The 22,124-nt window shown below is 38.9% G+C and overlaps 3 protein-coding genes across 3 annotated transcripts in view; 1 reads left to right on the forward strand and 2 right to left on the reverse strand.

Moving 5' to 3' along the window:
- The window catches only part of pacsin1b (protein kinase C and casein kinase substrate in neurons 1b), a 31,000-nt gene extending 30,540 nt beyond the window's left edge, over positions 1 to 460 (reverse strand). Inside the window, exon 1 of the mRNA XM_067586593.1 lies at positions 245 to 460. The gene's annotated coding sequence lies outside the window, so the exon portion shown is untranslated. The remainder of the gene's footprint in view (positions 1 to 244) is intronic.
- Positions 461 to 2,618: 2,158 nt separating this feature from the next.
- On the forward strand, positions 2,619 to 6,675 carry rps10 (ribosomal protein S10). Its single transcript, XM_067586599.1, has 6 exons — positions 2,619 to 2,726; positions 3,171 to 3,320; positions 4,474 to 4,648; positions 5,793 to 5,870; positions 6,206 to 6,261; positions 6,590 to 6,675. The coding sequence occupies exons 2-6, from the start codon at positions 3,171 to 3,173 to the stop codon at positions 6,629 to 6,631; spliced, it is 501 nt and encodes a 166-aa protein (XP_067442700.1). The 5' UTR covers positions 2,619 to 2,726; the 3' UTR covers positions 6,632 to 6,675.
- Positions 6,676 to 7,831: 1,156 nt separating this feature from the next.
- nudt3b (nudix (nucleoside diphosphate linked moiety X)-type motif 3b) lies at positions 7,832 to 19,576 on the reverse strand. The gene is made up of 5 exons (XM_067586600.1): positions 19,022 to 19,576; positions 17,286 to 17,396; positions 12,675 to 12,719; positions 12,470 to 12,554; positions 7,832 to 12,138 (listed from the first exon to the last, which is right to left on the reverse strand). The coding sequence occupies exons 1-5, from the start codon at positions 19,118 to 19,120 to the stop codon at positions 11,942 to 11,944; spliced, it is 537 nt and encodes a 178-aa protein (XP_067442701.1). The 5' UTR covers positions 19,121 to 19,576; the 3' UTR covers positions 7,832 to 11,941.
- Positions 19,577 to 22,124: the final 2,548 nt, after the last annotated feature.

The following is a 22,124-nucleotide window of genomic DNA, read 5'->3' on the forward strand; positions in this document are numbered from 1 at the left end:
ACACAAACTGCAGGTTTGACAGAAAGGCTATAGCGATTAAATTTACAGACTTTCCCTTAAAAAAAAACGATTCACTTTTAATACTGAGGGCTTTACACTGGTTGGCAAATGCCTGTTCTCGCCGTCAGCAGATGTAACGGTTCAGCCAAATATTAGCTATAAATTAAGCTACTTTATGTACAACAAACCTAAGCTAGCTGTTGGTAACTGATATTTGGTTGCAGTATATCAAAAATAAACATACCGACACGAGATTATAATCCAGCTCCTTTGTATATTTTTTAAATGTAATCACTGTCTTCATTAACAGGGTCTGCCTCCGTTGTGTCGCCGGTAAGTGTATCGCTGAAAGGAGCCGTCAGATGGGGGATGGTCCGGGAGACGAGACTGTTTTTTTTTCCTAGGACGGTGAAGTCATAGCCCGCCCTGCTCTGCCTCTGATTGGTTTACCCGGAAGTTCTTGCTCTAACTCTAACCAATCATACTCCTCATGCCTAAACCTAACCAACCCAACTAACACAGGCAACGAGTACTAGCCAATCAGAAGCAGAGTAGAGCGGGTCATTCCGTCGCTATCCTAGGAAATAAATTAGGGTCCGCCAGTCGCTGTCAAGACAACCATAATGAGCGGTTCTTCTTCCGGGAAGCTCTTTTTAAAAATTTTACATACTACATTTAAACATTTCAGAACCACACATGTAACCATGAGACAAGTCGTATCAAGCAATTAAATGCACAAAAAAAATGAAAGAAAATAAAACACACAACACTGAACTGAAGGATTTTACAAATGGGTGAAATGAGTGAAATGAACTCATAATAAGACAGAAAAAAGAAAGGAAATTATGGTGGCAGTACAGGTTAGCTATCCATGCTATAATCAGAGCACCCACTTTAAAAACAGCTAATATCTGCTATCTTAGATGTTTAAATGTATCTGATAATATTCTCAGTCATGCAGGTCACACTTATCTAAGGAGGGTTGAATTGAAGGCAACTGGACTTGGTTGTAAATCATTTAGAACTAAGGCTGTCAAAGTTATCGATACTTTGATACTTATTCGATATCGAGTGTTTAAAACAATATGATACAAGTATCCAAAATCCCGAAACTATTAAAAAAAACAGATATACAATCAGATTTTCAACCCAAGGCTGCACAGATGAAACAATGGGGAAGAAAAATAAACTAGTCCTCAACTTGTGGCTCTCTAGCAACAAACCTACCATGTAACTGGTGGGTCACGTGGTGCTTAGCCAGGGCAAATTTCATTTAAAAAAAAAAAAAAGATCCTATATTGTCTGCCTAGGACTTTTTTTTTCTTTTTGAGAGGGGTATTGAGTATCACTATTATTGTATCAAAGTTTAAAATTCTGGTATCATGACAGCCTTAATAGGAAGTCTGTTAAGATGAAAATATTGGTCAATTAATCATGTGTTAAAGTTAAAATTAATCACCAGCCATTTTTATAACTGATTAATTACTTAAGTCAGCTATCAAGCAAAAATGTCAGTCATCCTCTGGTTTCAGCTTTTCATATGTGAGAATTTGATGCTTCTTTTCTTTTTGTTTTATATAATTGAAAATCGAGTGTTTGGGCCTGTTGGTCAGACAGCAATTTGAAGATGTCACTATTTTCTGACATTATGTAGCCTAAAATAATAACGTTTGCTTCTGATTAATCAATTGACTAACTGTACAGCTTAATCAATAATGAAAATAATGGTTAGACTCAACCAGTGTTCACTCAGTGTTTTTTGCTGTCAGTATATTTAAACTGATCCTCTGCATCCTGCTGTTTGTTACTAGGAAATCATCTCATTTCTGATCCCATCAGGGGATCATTTGGATGTAGGCAATGGTTAAGGAATATATATCAGTACATACCGGTATTGTGTAGATTATACAGGTATGAATATTTAGCATACGAAAGTGGGCCACTTCAGGCAATGATGCAGCACCGCTGGCCTTCTTCTTCTGGCCTGGACAAAATGGATGTGAGCCTGAAATGACCCACATGTAAATATACATGTATGGCCCAAATATAACAAATCAAATGTGAGCCTTTTTTGGTAAAGATGTGGTGCTCTCAGGTATGTGTACTCTGGATGTGGGCCAGTTCTGGTTTATCTGATTTGTTCTTGGTTGACATACGGATTGCTTGTGGCCCACATTTGGAAAACAGGAGCAGACTGCCCAAGTGCCATCATTCCATGTGGTATGTGGGCCGGATGAAAGTGCCGAAAGTGTCAGGTGTGGGCCGGATCTGGGCCACATTAATTTTGCTATCTGGGTGAGAAGCACTTGGTGCATGTACTTTCTTTTGTTGTAAAGCACTTTAAGCTGCGTTTTTTGTATGAAAGGTGCTATAAAAATGAAGTTATCTATCTATCTATCTATCTATCTATCTATCTATCTATCTATCTATCTATCTATCGGCCAAAACGTTGATATTTTTATTTGTAAATATACAATATATATAATGTGAATTACACATACAATAAAAAAAAACTAAAAACAAAACAAACAAACAAACAAACAAATACAATAAAACAACTCTTTAAAATAACTTAGTGTTTGTTATTTGCTAGTGTCACCGTGCTGGTTTTCCACTCCGCACCAGCAGGGGGCGGCACATCTCCGGCAGCCTTGGGGCGAGAGGATAAACCTTCCCGAACAACGACAGCCGTTCCTTCCGGCTCCGGTCCCCTAACAAGTGGAAAGGTAAAGAAATTACCAGCGTAGTAATCTAAATATATCTTCAGCATCTCTCGTGCTATTAAACACCAATGTTTGATTTCTGGTAGATGTTACTATCATAATGAGATACGTGAGCGTATTTTAGCCGTTAACGGTGTATAATCGCTGATATTAGACTTAAAAGTGGGGAAGTAACCCCGGCTCTGATGCTCATGAACGGCTGCCATTTTTCCTCTGTATCCTCCAGGCCGCGTTTCAGAAATGTTAGAGCTAAACGTGTCTACCAAGTGTTGTGAGCATTTAAAAACATAATGTGTCGGTTTATAATATCTTCAGCAAAACACATTTCCTACTGCAGAGATTCAGTTTCATCTGAAATGGCTAAATGGGCTAACCGGCTAGCTAGCTATCATGCTACCGTTGGCTGTCATGCACTTGTATTAATTATCAACTGGTCGCTTAACACAGATGCTGATGCCCAAGAAGAATCGCATTGCTATCTATGAGCTCCTCTTCAAGGAGGGAGTCATGGTGGCCAAGAAAGATGTCCACCTGGCCAAGCATCCCGAGCTTGCTGACAAGAATGTGCCCAACCTTCATGTGATGAAAGCGATGCAGGTGAGAAACTGTGTGATGAGAGATTAACAGTGATATTCAGGGGGCTAAAACACCGGCCAGTATAGTATATTAAGTGTTTGGTTTCCTCTATCTATTCAGGTGAACTTGATGTTGTTGATGAAAATCGAAACCAGTTTTTCTTGTCATATTAATTTCTCCTGTTCATGCTGGCTATTAGTTAAATTAGTTAAATCAAGTAGATTTGGCTCATTGTTAGTCCTTTTAGTGCCAAAGTTAGTCCTTTTAGTGCCAAAGTCCCTCTTTTTATTACTACCACCGCAGCTCAACAGGGAAAGTGTTTGAAGAAACAGGAAGAGGGAATTTGATGCTAAGAAGATTATAAATGTGGCAGATGTCTATTTCATACAACAAACTCTGAAACCTCATATAAACTTTTACATGCATTTTTAGTCAAAATGACTGTGTGGACACATTGTGGATTTTGGCCCTCATCACTTACATTGAAAGCACATTTGAAGGAGATCTTTTAATAACCAGTATGAACAGGAGGAATGATGACAGCGCAGAAAAACCTCTTTCAGTGTACTGTTGTTTCAAGACAGACTTGTAAAATTGTGAACCTATTCTTTAAGTTCCTATACTGTCAAAGCAGTGGTTCCCAAACTGCAGGAGGTCCTCACATGACCTGGGAGGAAAATGTGGCATGGAACTTAAATTAAATGAGCTATTCATTTAGAAACAAAACACATGTAAGAGTGCACTAATGCTGGACATGGCTGTCAAGATGGATTGCTAGATTTATTAGGACAGTGAAACAATGTGAAGTATGACACTGACACATGGGCAGGGAGAAAGAAACAGGTGATCATCAAGCAAAAGCAAGAGTCTAATCAAAAATATAAGTACTGCCTCCATTGTATTGAGAGCCATGTGTGTTTTATGTTAAAACTTTGGCAGCTTGTATAGTTTAACTTGTATTTTTAAATTTGCACAACGAAATCTAATGAAGAACATACCTAATTAAAAAGTGCATGTTCTTGTGTCGCTTCAGTGAAACTCAACTGGACACCTTATGTCACCAGTTATAAATGAAAAGATTCATTTACCATCTGTTTGCTCACACCAAATGATTTGGTGTTTTATTTGTCTACATGATGTGATAACTGTGTGACGTGTGTGCTTTTCCCTTCAGTCCTTGAAGTCCTGTGGGTACGTCAAGGAGCAATTTGCCTGGCGTCACTTCTACTGGTACCTCACCAACGAAGGTATCCAGTATCTGAGAGACTTCCTCCACCTTCCCTCCGAGATTGTGCCCGCCACCCTGCGTCGCCAGACCCGCCCTGAGACCGCAAGGCCCAGGCCCAAGGGTAAGCGCTCTGATATGCTGCTGACATGTTTTTGCCAACAACTACTTCGTTTTCAGTTGGAACGTAAATTATTTCTCAAATCTGACAGTGTGCAGAATACGGGTAGAAAAAACAATTGTACACACATCGCTTTCTAAAGCCAGTATCAGGCGATACCATGTATGTGTCTCAATGCGTCTCCGCTTTTTAGTTTTTAAAGGACATCAAATTATTTTCCAGGATTAAATCTAGCACTGATGGTTAATTTTGGGACCTGTCTGACAGACATGTAGTCATTAGGTATTGATGTAAACCTGCTGAGTGGACACATTCCACTGAGCTTAACATCAGAGGCTGCAGCCATGTCTGTGTTATGAGTTCAGCGCCACGTCTGGATAGTTTCCAGCTCTGTATTAGCTGGAGATGATATATAACTTCTGTAGAGGATTGAAAAATGCAAATCCAGCCACTAGTCAAGTCTCTTAACAATTTCTGCTGATTAAATAGGAAGGGCAGGATGTAAGATGAAAATCACAAGCTACATAACCATCCTCCCTAAACAGTACATCACAATGTCATGTTTAATCTAGCTCAAGATGTTGGATTACATGATAAAGGAAACTAAATAAGCTGTTGGTTTGAGTCCTCTGATTCTTGACAGTCATTTGATACTTTCCTAGCATCTTTCTCTTTGGGGGTTTATTCAAGCTACAGTATTGATTACACTGCAGAGTCTTTGATTTAAAGCTGAAATGTGGTCCTGCAGCATCAGACACTCTATTCAGAACAACTGATGCTTAAAATCATTAAATATCTAACATGAAACAGGGATAGCTGAGAACATCCCCAGGAAATGTAGTGCTATAAGACAAAATGGTGACTGTCTGCTGCAGCAACACATTCTGCATTTATCTTTCCCTCAAAAAAAAAAAAAAAGGTCATGAATAATCTGTTTATAAAGGAGTCCCGGAGGCCGCATTTAAAAAGCATACTGCTCCCCTATCTAGCATATTTAGTAAGACCCCTAAACAAAAGAGCAGAACAACTCTAAAATTTAAAGTACGCAGAATTTCCTGTTATGACTTCATGCTTTTTGTTAAGCAAAATAATCTTTTAACCAAAGTGGAAATCGAGCTGAATGTTTTTTGTGTTTTTGTTTCTGCAGGAATGGAAGGAGAGAGGCCCGCCCGCCTTAACCGTGGAGAGGCCGACAGAGACGCATACAGGCGATCTGCTGCACCCCGTATGTATAGCGCTACTAATACTAGTCACTGAACTGCTTATGTGGTTTTGTGATGTGTAAATGTTTAAAATGAGCTTCATACAGTATTAAGGATCCAAGGTGGAAAGCTGACAATTGATTCTTGAGATTATAAAACAGGAGAATGAATTGATGTAACCTGGAAAGAAAACATTTTAAATAATACAATTACACACATTTTAAAGGAAAGTTTATAAATAAGTTTTAGCATAAGTTATCGAGTTTTCTGTGTGTCTAACAGCCTTTTGTGGCCAATGTTTTTGAAGTTAAAGATATAATTGTTGTTAACCAACTTCCATTTGTAATTTTTCCTTCAGCTGGTGCTGACAAGAAAGCAGAGGCCGGTGCCGGAGCTGCCACAGAGTTCCAGTTCGTAAGTACAGCTGACACTTTTACTTTGTATTATTTTTGTAAATTTTATTTTTGCAGCTATGCAAATGTCATTGATGACAAAAGCAAACCACTGGTCTTTATTTGAATCTGAATCTTTATTTGTTTTTCCCCCGATAATGACAAATAATCTTGAGCAACGATACAATAAATGCTCAACATTCCTCCCTGAAACATTGTTAGTGTGTGGGTGCGGTTACACACTGGTTTCAATAAGGATTGCCAAGCTAAATTTAGTTTGTATATTGCAGTCATAAAAACTTACTACTCGGGTTGACTGATGTATTGACAAAACTCTTCCTGTGTTACAGAGGGGTGGCTTTGGACGCGGCAGAGGACAGCAGCCTCAGTAAATTTTACAATCTCTTTCTGTACAATAAAGAAAATCAAAATACAACATGTCCACTTCTAGTTTTATTTGTTAATGTCATGTGACTTTTTGTGTGTGTGTGTGTGTGTGTATTATGACTTTAAAAATGAACAGTTGGCGTGTTCTAGTAGCACACGTGTCTTTGTGATGCTGAGAAGATGAAGGTTACATCATCAGGTTGACATTTAGAAGAACGTGTGTAGATAACGGTGACCAGTTGAAACAGGAGCCTTTCAGGTTGGTCAGTGAGATTGCAGTTAAAATCGCTGAATTATTAGATCATTAATGAGGTGGCAAAAAAGGAGGATATGTGCTTGGATACAAGTGCACTTTTTCTCTCTATTCATAAAACACAAGATCCTGTGAGTCACTCAGGTTGTCTAAATAGGAAGGCACTTCAATGGCTCTTTATTTGGCTGATGGGGGCTAATAATGGTGGATTGAGGTCACTGAAATTTGCAGAGTGACGAACCATTCTGAGCAGAGAGGAAATGTGGAAACTAATTGGTGTCTAGATTGCAGACTGATACGACGAAGCCTGTTTCAAAAATATGCAAAGCAGCTTTTACTTAAAAAGGACTAAAGCTGAGTTTTTACACAGAAGCCACATGAAGGTAGATGTGCCGTTTTTATGACTAATTTTAATGTGAAGTCATACTTATTAGCTGTCTTAAGTCCACAGCTCATTCCAATTCAAAGCAGATTGTGAGTGTATATAGTGTGTTCATACTGGGAAAATGACAAAATTAAGTACACTGAAGAATGGTGTACTGTAGAACAATAGTGTGTGTCAATACACTGAACACAAAAGAAACGGCAGAGCTGCTCACAGCTGGAAAAAAATGAAACTAACTTTCGATGGTGGCGAGACAGCTCCAGGAACAACTCACATTTTTGGAAATACTACAAAGTGTGAAAACTACTGTTAAGATTAGTGTGTCATACATACTGTATACTGTTAAAAGAGTAGTATGGAATTTGGACACAGCAATTTGACAATGACCACACTTTAAACTACACATGAAAAGGGAAAATCCGTAACGTTCAATTAGTCAAGTGCACAAAAACCTTATGCAATATTCAAATTATTCTTATCTGCATTGTATTGTTGGAGATCTGAATGCTGCATGCAGAAAAAAAGTAGAAACTTTCGCTGATATGAACACAAACAATGACACTGGCCTGAATGTGAAATACTGGTGTTTATTTGTTGGCACATTTATATTACAATCTTCAGTCTTCTCACACTGGTTTTATTCCACAGTCCCAAATGACAAAAGAGGAAAAGAAAGTTCCAGTGACACATTTACCTTGGAGAACACCGTTACAAGTATGTAACTTCAAGGCTGAGGTCAACAGCAAGTGCACATGTGTTGAGTTTGTTATTCAATTGCATGTATTTTGTGTGGGGGAGGGGAGTAGCTTTTTTAACTGCGTTTTAAATCAATTTATAAATATTCAGGTCGTTCAATTAAGAAACTGGTCTGACCGTTGATGCTAAAGGAAACTTAACAATCCTCAGCTGCTAAGTGATGTGCTTTTAATATTTTTGCTTTGGCCACAAGGTGGGGCCACTTAATTGACATGGCAACACATATTTACACCATGACCTTTGGTAAAATAAGGAAGTGACTTTTATCTGGAGCCCCAATAATTCAATAATTCACAATGTCACATAAAAGAGCCAATTCTGATAGCAGATATGTCCAGGATCAAAGGGTAGATGTGTTAGCTTACACCTTAACTCCACATAACTAATTATGTGGAGACATTTACTTCATAAATTCCCTCCTGAACTCCAGCCTGATTTGCCTTATGACAGGGAACTGCCTGAAAATTTGACTTAGAAGGGAGCATTTAATTGAAAAAAGGTCGACACAAATCCTTATTGACCAAAGCCAAAGTGCATCCTCTGGCTGTAAGGGTGCTGTGTTAGCTATATACAAGACATTAGCTTGTCAATGACACAACAGATTAAAGAACAAACAGAAAATATGGATAAAGAACAAGTGGTTATTAATAATTCACTGGCTGATACTTGTGGAAATCCTCCTCACATTCACTTTGACAGTACCTGTCCCCCCACATCAAACTGCTAAGAGCTAACTGAATCATTGCCAATTACTCAGGGTTAGGTTTTGTTTTCGCCATATACAGGTTCTTCCCCTTCGACATCTAATTGCACATCTCGATGAAGACTGAAAGGTGTAATCGACATGTCATATGAAGTGCCAGGAAGGGCATCATAAACTAAGACTTTGGCCACCACACCTTTGTGGTACACAGCGATAAAATCAGTTCAAAGTCTCGATCTGTTGTGGAGGAGGATTTTAGACTCCTTTCTCTTTTACTGTTATTCAAAACAAATCTGTCAAATTCAGTCATATCACAGGCCAATATGTGTAGAGTCTGTACAAAGCTCAATGACTAGCAAGAGAGAAAACCATGAAGAAAGACAGTCACCACTACTGTAGAGATCCTTCCAGCCCCTTTTCTAGGTTAGCTTTTTCCCTCCACTAGCTTAATATACAGTATCTTCACATGAAGATTTTCTCATATTTCAGGACAGCTGAATCAAGATACTGGAGTTTTCTGTCCATATTCAAAGTTAAAAAAAAAGACATCTACTACTGTACTGGACTGCACCTCTTCATCTTAACCAAGATTATACAATTATTCAACGACTACAGCTCCCATGAGTCTTCACCACAGACGCACGATCAAACTCTTGTCTGAGTTACAAGTGCTGACAAGGTTATGATTGATCTCTGTACAGTGACAAGATGCTCAATGTTTACATTTTTTTTAAGTTTGATGTTGCTATAATCAGTATTTTTTTTATATTAACAATGGATCACATGACTCTGCAGTTCCCCCACAGCTCCACAGAGATATTTAACATCCTTCAGCTCATTGTTTTGATTTTCCGACCCTCGATTTTACTGTTTTGGTTCACTCTTCATGGCAGGCAGCTGTTTTTAAGAGAAAAGGCTCAGATAAACTGACTGTATGTTACCTGTTCCAGCAACAAACAGCAAGACAAAGTTGGCAACTAGCTGGTGAACGTAGTAGAGCCGGGTGTTTTTCCTTCAGGAGTTGGTGGAGAGCAAAACAAAGAGAGAATAATGGACTTAAATTCAACAGGTGGATAGAAACTGGATTCCATATTGGTGCTAATGTTGCTCCTTATCTGCCAGATTTGAAAATATGCAACAGTTTTCCGATTTCTGATGCCCTTAAGTGGCCAAATCAAAACAAACAAACAAAAAAAATCAATTATTGGAGATTTAAATATGGACAAAAACCCACAGTATTATGCTTTAGCTTTTGAGAAAGTAGTAATTAACTAGTAACTAACTAGTGGAACAGTGGATAGCTTGAAAAGGACTTCAGGCCTGCTTATTTCTAAACCAGAGTAGTGGTTTGGACACTGCAGTTGTTCTTCATTTTTAATAGGTTGGCCAAAGAGGAGGAAGAAAAAAAAAAAACAGTAATCCCTTACTGTTACAAAATTGTTTTGGTCTAAAAAAAATGAAGGATTTTGAGAAGAATCTACAACAAACAGGCTCCTCTCTCACCCGCAAACACAGCCGCGATCCCAGTTCTTCAGCCTCAGATGTACTGTACGCTATCTCGAGAGAAAATTCCCAACAGCTCCGAAGCCAATGCCACAAGTTCAAACAAATCTTCCAGCCTCAGTTGAAATGACATGTAGCACTCACAGATGTGTAAGAAGGGTTTTGTCATTTGTACTCTCACCTTTGATCTATACAGAAATAAACAATTTACAATAAAAACCTCTTACATGCTATCTACAGCGCCTCCAGTTTCACAGTATTGAGCCAGCTGCCTCACGCCGACATCGAGGCGAGTGACGCAGCTCGGCTAAAGAGACTTTTGCCAGACGTTAGAGAGAAAAAAAAAAACAAAAACAAACAAACAAACAAAAAAAAAAACTAGTATCCAAAAGCATTTTACATGTTAAAAACGAGGTCTCAAACTGTACAAGGCTTGTTTGTTCTGCATCTTGCCAAAGACAGCATTATAGATTCCATTACTTTCAATGTCAAGCAGGTGTTTTGAGTGTTTTTGGGGATGCAGATTAAATACTAAAGAAGAAAGGGTTTAAAAAAAAAAAAAAAAAAAAAAAATCATGACCATAATGAAAAGTGCCCACTAAAGTCACCTGTGCTATGTTACAAACACAATGTAAACAATTGCTTTTAACCAAACTGAATGTGAGGAGTAAAATATGGAAATGGGTTTTAATAACTTAAGTGATATGTGCTGCATTTTGAAATTACAAGTCCATGATTTTGAAATTTACTACTTCTAACCCTCTCAGTATGTGGAGGAAGACTTTTAAGTAAGTCACAAGAAAGCATTAAAAAAAAAAAAGAGAAACAAAAAAAAAAGGGATTAAAAGGAGGTAAAGACACTGAGGAGAAAGGTGGTTCATTTTTACATTGTATGTTGACATTCTTTCACTCTTTATACAGTAAATATGCTCTGTTCGAGAGTGAAACTGTAGTGCTTGGCTAGCTTCCCAAATGAGAGAGAAACACACTTGACACTTGTAATTGAAAGACTACCGAGGGGCCGTATCCTTCTGATTAAAGAGACATCAAGAACCACGATAAGGAGCAAAAAAAATGAAGAGAATCCAAAAGACCCTACCACAAGTCTGTTGCACAGTCAGCATCGGGTCACTCCGGGCGAGTGAGACACAACATAACAGTGCTCATGCAAGACAAGTCACTTCCCACAATTCTGTTCATTCAGATACAGACGACATTTCCTATCCTTATAACAGGGGAGGGAGTACACTAATGGGCACATTCATTCACAGAAAAAATTAACTGAGAAATGGAGGAGACGTTAAAAAGACCACCAAAAGCCTTCAGCTTAAGCACTAAGTATACACTTTTACATTACAACAGTAAAAAGTAGTTCTTGCATTCAATAAACACCACGCTAAGGAAGGAGAATGAGGGGAGCGAGGGGACATTTCATGCAATTGTCAGTAAAAAGAAAAAAAGAAGGGGTCAAAAATTACATTTACATTTACAAAGTGTTTCAGACTATTCACCCAACACTTGTCATCAAGTCTGTGCCATAGTTCTGGCACAAAGGAGTTGGCAAGGCAAACCATGTTATTGAGACAAAAAAAGAAGAGAGGAGAGAAGAGAAGAGAATAGAAGAGAAGAGAGAAGAGAAAAGAGAAGAGAAATGACACAAGTAAGAGCGCGAGTGGTGGCGAAAGCTCCTGGGGGTGTCAGAGTTGTGGTTTTAGTTATCTGATACCCGAGACGGAGCTCTGATTGATGCTGTAGGTAGGGGAGAGGTCCCCACCTATCGTGGCCACCAAAGGTGTTCCGTTACTGGTCAGGCAACTCTCCTGGAGAGCCTCGAAGTAGGTGGCCTGCACAGGCTTGTGACACTGCAACACTTGTATGGCATCGTCTATTTTAAACCATTCCCTTTTTCTCCCTGTTGACAGAACAAGACACCATTGTGGAGCAAGTTAAGACATGTGAGAGACAACATGAGGAGAAAAAAAAAAACAAGCATTATGAAAAAAAAAAAGAAAAATGTTTTGACTAATTATCCGTACTGTACACAGCAAAATCACAAGGGCAGAAACAAAGCTGGTGTTATAATCTACCCAAACAAACCTACAATAGAATCCCTAAACTGTGATATCACTGAGGCCTGAGAAGAAAAACGAAGGTTTTTAAAGCTACAGACGCCATGTGACTGCCTGAGAACTTTGTCCGTATGATCCCCCATTTTTGACAAGTAAACAAATGCTGTGCTTTACCAATGTTGACCGAGTCCTCCCAGTCCTCCAGCACCTCCGTTACAATAAGAACATAGACGTAGGTTCTGTGTTTCCTCTCTTGGTTCTGCGAGGGGGGGAAGAAGTATCAGATTTTCACTTCTCATTCACAAACATCCTGCAGTGTGTTGACATTTTAAGACGACGACAAAAAAAAAAAGTCCATAGCAAATAGATGTCAGCTTACCTCAAATACTCCAACTAAACGACCTAAAGTCCCCTTCACACCGGCCTGAAAAAGAAATGAATAAAATGGTGAGCAGATACATGCCGCAGGATACAATTATAATGGACAACTTGAGACATTTCTTAAATATGAGGAGGAAGACAGGAGTGATTATACTTAACACTTGTACATCCTAATGCAATCTAATGGCAAACACTACATTTTTGAAACCAGGGTGTTCTGTTGTCAGAGGTACTGATGTAATTGGTTGTTTTTGAGGCTGAAGTTTGTGTTGTGTAGTGGATTAAATTAAGGGCCTTTTCATACCTGAAAGTGTGGTTCATGTTTTTTTTTTACATTATACACATTTGATCTGGTTAGTTTTGGTTTCACTTTGCAATTATGCGAGTGGATTAAAGAACTTTACATGACCTTCCTGTCCTGTTGTCATCACCTATGTGGGCTACATCCCCCTATACTTGACAGTGACTGGTTTGTAAATGGGGGTGCGTCTGACGTAGGCGTGTTGTCAATTTGGCGGGTGGCTTTCTATCACAGTTTGAATTAATGGAGATATATATATTATATTATAGATATATATACACATGATATTATATTATTATACTATGTATACTACAGTTTCTTTATCTTCAGGTGGCATTGCTCTCCCGTCCTCTCATATACTCTCTCTCTCTCTCTCTCTCTCTCATTCTAGTTGGTATTTTTGTGAGTTTTTTCCAGTTGACCATCGTCGGACCATATTCCAATTAAAAACTCAGTCTCCTCCTCTCCCCATGTGCTACCATGACTCATTTTTTTTCTTTTTCCATCGTGATAGCCTGTTGGAACTTCCTGTAATTAGTCCGAAAGTCTGAACCGTCCAAAAAATGTTTTTACACTACAAATGAACCGAAACCATGGTTCAGTTTGATCCGGACCGAGACCAACTCTTTTCGTTGGACCAAGGTTCGGCTGTTTGGTCCAGACCATGGTCCGGGGGATGTTTCACACCTGTAATTTTGGTTCAGATCAAACTGAAAAGTCTGAAAGTCTGGACCAAACAAGGTAGGTGTGAAAGGGCCCTACAACGTAAGATTGTTTCTATCCCCTGCAAATGCCTTCAACCCCGTATCCTGGGCAACTGCAGACGCTTCCAAATAATGTCAGAAATATAAAAAAACACTCACACTTAATTTTAATTTGAATAAAAACTGAAATTACAGTCTGTGCTGCATTTACAGAATCCTGCTTTGTTAATTTCACACTTCACTGCAATTATGTCTAATTAAGCTAAAAGCAAGATAAAATGTGTTTGACAATCTAAATTGTAGAAATGCACATTTATATTCACCAAGATACAGTTGGAAATCAGTTTTTTTTTAAATTTCAGGACCAATTGTAACTCAGACTACAGGTGCAATTATTGATTAATTTACCAATTATTTTCTTGATTTATTAGTCATTTGGTCTACAAAATGTAAAAATAAATAAAGTGAACAATCAACCAGAGCCCAAGGTCTTCAAGTGTCTTGTTTTGAGCAGCAAATTCTCACATTTAAGAAGTAAATGTTTGGTATTTTTGCTTAAAAATGATGAAACATTTTATCAATAATCAAAATAGTTGCTGACTGATTGTCTGTCAGTTGACTAATTAGGCTAACTAATTGCTGCAGTTCTATATATTAAATAGCTGCAAAAACACATGCACACACCTGTGTTCAACTCATTTATCATTTACGTCACATACTGGCAGCATCTCAATGTTTTGAACGTCATGTAAGATCATATAAAAAGGTCAGAAACAAAACAAGGAAGAAACATTTTTTGCTAACAGTTGCTGTGACTCTCTTCCCATGACTCCAAAGTCACGCAACTGGAGCAAATGGAACATTTCTTGCTGTTCATTACCTACAAACCATTTTTAAAAAACAAAAATAATCTCCAAGGTGGAATAGTAGGTCAGGTTTAGATACGGAGCCAGGCCGCTTGGTGACATCTTTGCAGCTCCTTCTTCTTCAGGTTCCAGTTTCAGTCTATAAATAAATGTTGACGCCATGCACTGTACCATGGACCATGTGTTGCACTCCTTGGGCCTTCAGCAAGATCATATGGAAGAGAACAGGCCCACCACTAGAAACCCCAAAGATGTGCCAGGGATTAAGTAATAGGCCAAAAGTCAACCTGTATGTTTTTATGAGATGGAAAATATCTCCTACCTCAAGCATCTGTGTAACTGATAAGACTTCTGGACATCATCTTGGAAGAGGATGTACAGCACTGCGGCTGCGTTACAACTTAAGCAATCCTATCCCGTGTCTTCATCTCGAAGGGTTAGGGGTGTATGACTATTGGCGCTGTCGTTTTTTCGAAGTTCGAACTTTTGTTCGAACATGGGGAAAAATTAAATATTTGAGCTGTTCGAATTCAGAATTTACAGTCTATAAGTGCAACAGACCGTTTGAAGTAGTTTGCGTTGTGATCCAGCGGAGGGTCTTCTTAATATTCACTATCAGCTTGAGCTATTGCATGCTCTTTGACCTATCAGTAAACTAAACTCATAAATAAAAGCGGAGGACGCTAGTGAGCAAAGCCATGCTAATCGGATAATAACGACACCGAAGCATCTGAGAAGTAGTGTGTGGAAGTATTTCGGGGTTACACTGTAGATTGAAAAATTACCAACAAAGATGAGGCTGTTTGCCAACTCTGTAAAAAGCTGCTGCCTTACTCTACAACGACAACAAGTCTGAGGACTTACCAGCTAACACGAGTGAGGCAGCGGAGGCATCAAACGAGTGGAGCGACGTCAGCTCTACAACCTGGTCTGACTGCCTACTTAAGACACGGTGCAATCTCAAGACACATAGGGCAGATGTATCTCAATGTTTTGAGCCACACGGGAAAATATAAAGACTATACTTAACGGTAAGACGCTCTCTCTGATCGCTGACGGATGGACATCGCTGGTCATATATATATGCTTATAACAGTCACAGCAAATTGCCTATTTCGGGCACATTATGATATATTTGTTAGTTTGAATTTGTTCAACTGACAATCACTCTTTGAAAAAGTGACAGACATAATGACTACAGCGCATGAGCCGAGGTTGTGGACAGCCAGAGGATCCCTCATTAACCTTTGGCCTGCTCCAGAGTGCTGTGTCTTCACTGTCATCACTGGCAAGACTCCAAACCAATAAGCATAAGAAATCAGTCACCGCTCATATGGTCATCAGAATAAGCTTGTCAGGATTAGGATATGTCCTGTTACACCACCGTCCAATAAGAGGCTTAGGAAGGCAGAGTATGCGGCGATGCATGAAGCAAGTTTCTGAATGCCGCCTTTTAGGCCTTTTAACAAACCTCAGTAGTGATGTGACATTGCTTTTGACCCTGTGGAAATGTGTTGGCAAGCTGTAGTGTCCTGCAACCGCCAAAGCTACCGAACAGCAGGAGCCAGGATAAGAGATGATATCAGCATCAGTCAGTGTGATGGATCACACACAGAGAATAGGCTTTATATGGCCAGTGACCCGCCAACAACTGACAGCCGGGTGAGATTCAGTGTCTTCGGTGCCCTGTCGCCATTCTGTTCAAAAGGCCTGAGCGATGTACAGCACGTACACTGGAGGATAACTGATTTATAGGATGCACACAGGCAGTATAAGCAGGATATTGATTTCCAATGAGCTTCAGAACTATTCACTAATTGCTACCTGTCCCTCAGCACATATATACACAAACAAAAAAAGCTATCTCTCAGAGGAAAAAAGGGGACTGGAGCACACCGATTAATTCACAGCCTTTAACTGCGCCTTCATCAGAGACACAGTAGTATGAGGACACAGTAGTATTGAAATGTTAGTTTGTTTGCACAATTAAAGGCTGTGAATTAATCTGTTTGCTCCAGTCCCCGTTTTTCTTCTAGGAGTTTGCTATCCTCGAGCTGAGAAGCACCTGATTCAGCTGCATTTTGCTGGAAGATGCGCAGAGAACCCTGTTGCAACAAAAAAAGCCACGTTTTGTCCTTCAAAATGCCTCAGTAACAGGCCTGCTGGTGTAAAAATAGAACTATCTGAAACCAATAAACAATGAAAGCTGATTTCTTTTCCTTCATTTGCCGTATCTGTGGGATTGGATAGTGCTGCAGTGCAACCACTGGGCAGCCAGTGTTCAATCTCAGTATGACCTCCTTTGACACCTAAACACTGCTTTGTAACATGATGCTGTGATACAGCTTACATGTTGCTAGGCTCTCTATCTCTGTCCATGCAAACAGGATGACGAAACGGGTTTTTGAGTACAAGGTATTAGGCCCAGTGTTAAATAGAGACATGATATAATAGAAACGAAATACAATACATCTTATAAGCCTACACTCAAACTAATTTGCCATGCTACAAATGGAAATCCATTCTCAGAACAATATTCCTGGCTATGAACTAAGTCTAGATGGCCACGTTTCACCTCCATGTTTCAGTGGTCAAAGAAAGTTTTCAAGAGCACAGTCTACATAGGAATGTTTATCTGACAAAGTGGGGATTTTGTAATAACATTTTCAAAAGGGACTTGCTATAAAGGCATATTTTTACATACAATAATTATGCTGAGACTCAGTAACAGAACCAACCTCTTCACACACTTCTCGAGCTGCAGCAACATTGGGCTCCTCCTCAGGCTCCATTCCCCCTCCAGGTACTATCCACTTGTCAGGATGTCGACTGCTGCTCACCAGCAGCACCTGCAAAGCATCACAAACAACAGTAGTTACGCATAAACGTCTAAATCAAAGTTATATGTAGGGCTGCAACAAATGATTATCATCATTATTGATTAATCTGTTGATTATTTTCTGAATTATTCGACATGTTGTTTGGTCCATAAAATGTCAGAAAATGATGAAAAATCCCAATCACTGTTTCCCACAACCCAAAGATATTCAGTTAACCGTAAGAAGACTAAATAAACCAGAAAATATTCACATTTGAGAAGCTGGAATCAGAGAATTTGGACATTTTCTCCTTTAACGATTAATAGATTATCAGAATAGTTGCCGATTGATTCAAGAGTTGGCAACTTATCGATTAATCGACTAATCGTTACAGCTCTAATTGTGTGTGTTCACACTACTCAAGTGTTACTGCTTGAGCGTGATATTCAAGTTAACTATGTTAGGCCCAAGAAGAGCTAAATGTGAGCATGTGACTCAATAACTACCTGTCCTCTACTACAGAAATCTATCATGACTATCACTGATCACATTCTCTGTATGGTTGCGAGCAGATCATACGAATGTTTCAATTACTGTGGTTTGAGTCAGTAAGTTTGCTTTTTTCACGGTGTCAACAAACTGCTGGAGAAAAGCTGAGGCTTGGCTGAGTGCCAATGTGGTAGACTACAGTCTCTGGTAAAAGTTTCTAGCTACGTGCTGGTCATACTGATGTGTTTCCTGTAATCAACAGCCCATGTTGTTCACAATCTGGCCCCTGCTTAAACCAGAATGAGGAATTAGTTTAGTCTCAACTCGTCTCCTCCCCTTAGGTAAAATGTTTCCACTACAAAGACATCTTTGTGCATGTTGTTGACTGGACATCAGCTTCCCAAATCGCTTCTGATCTCAACTAACCCTTTGCAGGCTACTGGGAGAGCGCAGGAAGGTAGCAACTGAGGCACATTAACAGTTGTACGTGTTAAAAAATATATGTACAAAACCAATCATGTTTAGGGTTTGTCTACAAGGATGTGCTGACTCTCCAGACTTTTGCATTATGAATATTAACGTTAAGTAAACAACGCAAAATACATGATGATGTAAGCTAACCGGGCATCACTTCCACTGTTATCTTTTAGCTAAAGCTAGTTGCTAGAAGACACAAACAGTTACCTAGCGCCACAATTTCTCTGTGACATGAGCAGATTAGTTTTTTAGTCTGTCGCTTTGGGAAATTACATACTTATCTATATGTATCCAGCCGACTGCTCAAAATGATAAAGTCACCGCTCATCACAGCCCAAACTGTGGGCTGTGGCCGCTGGCCGAGAGCCGGCTACCCACAGCGGCAGCAGCAACACGGCTAGTTAGCATTAGCATGCAGCTAACAGGTTGATTCCAAGTGAAAACCATCTACACAGCTAAAGAGGCTTACATAACACTTGGGTAAGTACGAGCTAAAACTGACAATAATGTACAACATCTGCAGACAATACGAGACACTAAGAAACGAGTGAGTCACCGTGACCAGCTGGCATAAAAACCGCCGCTGTGTTGGTAAATATATTCATTTACAGACAGAGAAGACACTGAAAAGCACCCACGGCTGCTAATGCTAGCTTGGCCCGCCAGACTAGCGACATCCCCGGACTCACCTCCTCCTCAGCCTCGCTCCTGAAGCACAGACAGGCGGCCCGCTTCTTGTAGCCATCCCCGTCGTACGTCCGGGTTTGGTTTGACTTGAGCTTCATCATTTCGGGGGGCACAAAAGTTCAAAAGTACAAGCTAAGTTTACCACTTATAAAGATGATGGTTGTAGACGCAAAGTCCTCCTCCGGGGAAACCTCGGCGTTTTTACTTAAAAGAAATAACTTCTTCTTCGCTTCATTTTCACAAACCTAGGCACATCTACGGCACGGTCGCCATTACAAGAAGCCGTTACGCCCACGACGTAATTTAACCTTTAATAGCTCGGCGAGCGTAAGAAAATCACCTATCACACGTTGGAGAATTGGGGCAGCGGATCGGAGGAAAACGCAACACCACGCTCTGACTGGAGCGAGCCGGTGAAGGAAACTGGCACTTTTGGCTCCAACTAGCTTGCAACCGCCACTTGTTTGAGGCCGATCTAAATCTAAGTTTGTGCTAACTTACTTTGAACGCTTAAATGTGATGTTATTCATGCAGTATGTTGGTGAAATGGTGACCTGTGATGCGGGGTTGATTCATCAGTTTCAGCACCGCAGGTAATGGACAGCGCCAGCATGATCCTCAAAACTATTTGTGCTAAAATGGTTGGCTGTGTGATAAAAGACTTGTCTTAAATACAGTATGAGTGAATTAGTGCTAACAGCTATTTAATTAAGCTATTTAATAATCAATAGGGGAGTGCGATACCTCCCTAAATGGGTTTGATCCGATTAGGGCTGCATTTAACATTTTTTTTTATTATTATTATTGGTTAATTCATTAAATTAAAATCACAAACGTTGTCATATTTAAATTGCTCGACCAAACAGTCCAAAACCAAAAGATATTTAGTGTAAAACAAGTACATAATCACGTTTGAGAACCTGGACATCTAGTCAATTAATCGATTCATCAATTGACAGAATATTAATCTGCAATAATTTGATAATAAATTAGACATTTTTCAAGCAAAAAAAAAAACAAAACAAATTATGATAGGCTTTTAAACTGTATTTCTGAGATTTTATAGACAAAACAGTTAATTGATTATTCAAGAAAACAACTAGCAGATTAATTGATAGTTAAGTTATTGTTAGTTGCAGCCCTATGATAGTTACTTAATTAAGACTAACGTTAATAATCAGTAGGGGTGGGGACATCACAAAATTATTATTTTTATCTGATACCAAGTACTATCAGGACTAGAATATCAATACTGATACCAAAACTTTTTATTATTAAAACGGGGTAATTTACTATCATGTAGGGGTGAGTCAAGAGTCATGATTTATGATGTGAATGCATCATAAAATACTAAATAAGCTTTTCTATTTATTTTTCTCTGTTTCTGTTATTAAATTAATCAGAAGCATGTTAAAACACAAGGCAGTTTTTTTAATGGTAAAGAAAAAATGTTCATGGTGTTAATTCTCTGAACTTATGAGTGCACACAACAGCAACTTTGAAATGAATAGTGCATGCACTGAGGAGAGTGTTCATGTACCCAGAACATGATTCAACAATCCTTCTCTATTTCACTTCAGTCTCCCTCCTTCTTGTATTCAGAAGACGTTTCTGAATCTTTGTCTTTTTTATCCCAGAGGGTGCAAATCTTAAACTCATAGTGGAAATACAGTTTTTCGTCTTTGTCTAACACCTTCTTGCATTAGCCAACATTTCCACAGTGGCATGTCAAATAATATGTACACATGTCAGTTTCCCAGATAATTTCTCCCACGACTGAAAGTGGATAGAGTATAACTATGACTTTTCCAATCTTATTTATTTGCTGTTTTGATTATTTACATAAATGAACTGGGTTATGACGTGATAAATTTGTTTATATTGCCAACTGCCATTTAGGCTGTTGTATATTATCTGTTTAAGATTTGATTGAATCAGAAACTGTGACTTCTCCTGCCAACAGAAGAACTATGACAACAGATTTTGCTAATAAGGTCCAGTTTATTCTGCCCTCACTACACACCAACCACTTACAAATGATTTTTATTTGGAAAAAGTATTCTTAAAAATGAGTCACGTCCGCTGTAAGTCTCTACAACATCAGTACATAGAACTGTTGGATTACTGTAGATTTCCAAAATAATCAATACTTTTCTAAACAAAACCTTAACTGTACAAAGTAATATTGAATTGGAGCAATAGATCTACACTCTCACCAACCACAAAACAATACTGACTAATAGTATTTGGCTCTGATGTATGTGGATAGACAGGAATGGGGAGTCTGGAGCTGCACATATGTTAAAAAGAAAAATAGTGATGCTTTGGAAAATTGACTGTCAAAAAAACAAAAAAGTGAAAAAAACAACTTGTTTTTGCTAGACAGCACAATAATGTCGTATGAGACAAAGAACAAAGGTGCACTTTTGTAGAAAACTTGTTCTTCTTGAGAGTTCAGAGGACCAGAGAGAGCTTAGTCACCACTCTGTCGATGCACTTCCCATTTATTTTACTGGGGCAGATAGTCAGCTGTAGATCAGAACCCTTCCATGTCAATCAAAGTGTTTTCTGTCTGACAGTGTCATGAGATATTGAATGTAATCTAATGACATCAAAACACATGAGTGCAGTTAAATTGAACTGGGGAAAAAGCAAACACATAACTGTTAACCCCATAAAGCATTAACAGCTTTAAAAGCAAACAAACTAAAAAAAAAAAGTCCACTTAACATGCATTGGAACCTGTCAGCATAATTATTTCAACTTTAAAGCCACAATAGCTTAAATTTTATTTTATTGATTCCCTTTGTTCCATTGTTCATTTTATTTGTGTCACTTTAATGCTCCTTTCATAATCTATTTTTATCCTTAAATCCTGTTTGTCTTTTTTCTGTTGAGGTGCCATTACTTTTACTGCTGCAATAATTCAATCTCCCACCAGGGATCAATACAATTTCATCTTATCTTATTTACCTATATTCCCTCTCGGGTTTCTCTCCACAGATGCTGATATTTTGAAGTGTATCTTACCTTCCTCTTACCACATCTCAGATGGCTCTTCATTAAAGCAAATCCCATACTTTTCCCATCCGAAAACAGTTTTGT

Source organism: Thunnus thynnus, chromosome 4 (assembly GCF_963924715.1).
Source record: "Thunnus thynnus chromosome 4, fThuThy2.1, whole genome shotgun sequence".
Lineage (NCBI taxonomy): Eukaryota > Metazoa > Chordata > Actinopteri > Scombriformes > Scombridae > Thunnus > Thunnus thynnus.

Excerpts from the sequence above, each read along its gene's own strand:
- rps10 (XM_067586599.1), top strand. The coding sequence starts at position 3,171 with ATGCTGATGCCCAAGAAGAATCGCATTGCTATCTATGAGCTCCTCTTC. Across the intron at positions 5,871-6,205 it reads CAGGCGATCTGCTGCACCCC|CTGGTGCTGACAAGAAAGCA; the intron begins GTATGTATAGCG and ends TTTTTCCTTCAG. Across the intron at positions 6,262-6,589 it reads CTGCCACAGAGTTCCAGTTC|AGGGGTGGCTTTGGACGCGG; the intron begins GTAAGTACAGCT and ends CCTGTGTTACAG.
- nudt3b (XM_067586600.1), bottom strand. The coding sequence starts at position 19,120 with ATGATGAAGCTCAAGTCAAACCAAACCCGGACGTACGACGGGGATGGC. Across the intron at positions 12,720-17,285 it reads CTCGAGAAGTGTGTGAAGAG|GCCGGTGTGAAGGGGACTTT; the intron begins GTTGGTTCTGTT and ends TTTCTTTTTCAG. Across the intron at positions 12,555-12,674 it reads GTTTAGTTGGAGTATTTGAG|AACCAAGAGAGGAAACACAG; the intron begins GTAAGCTGACAT and ends CCCCCCTCGCAG.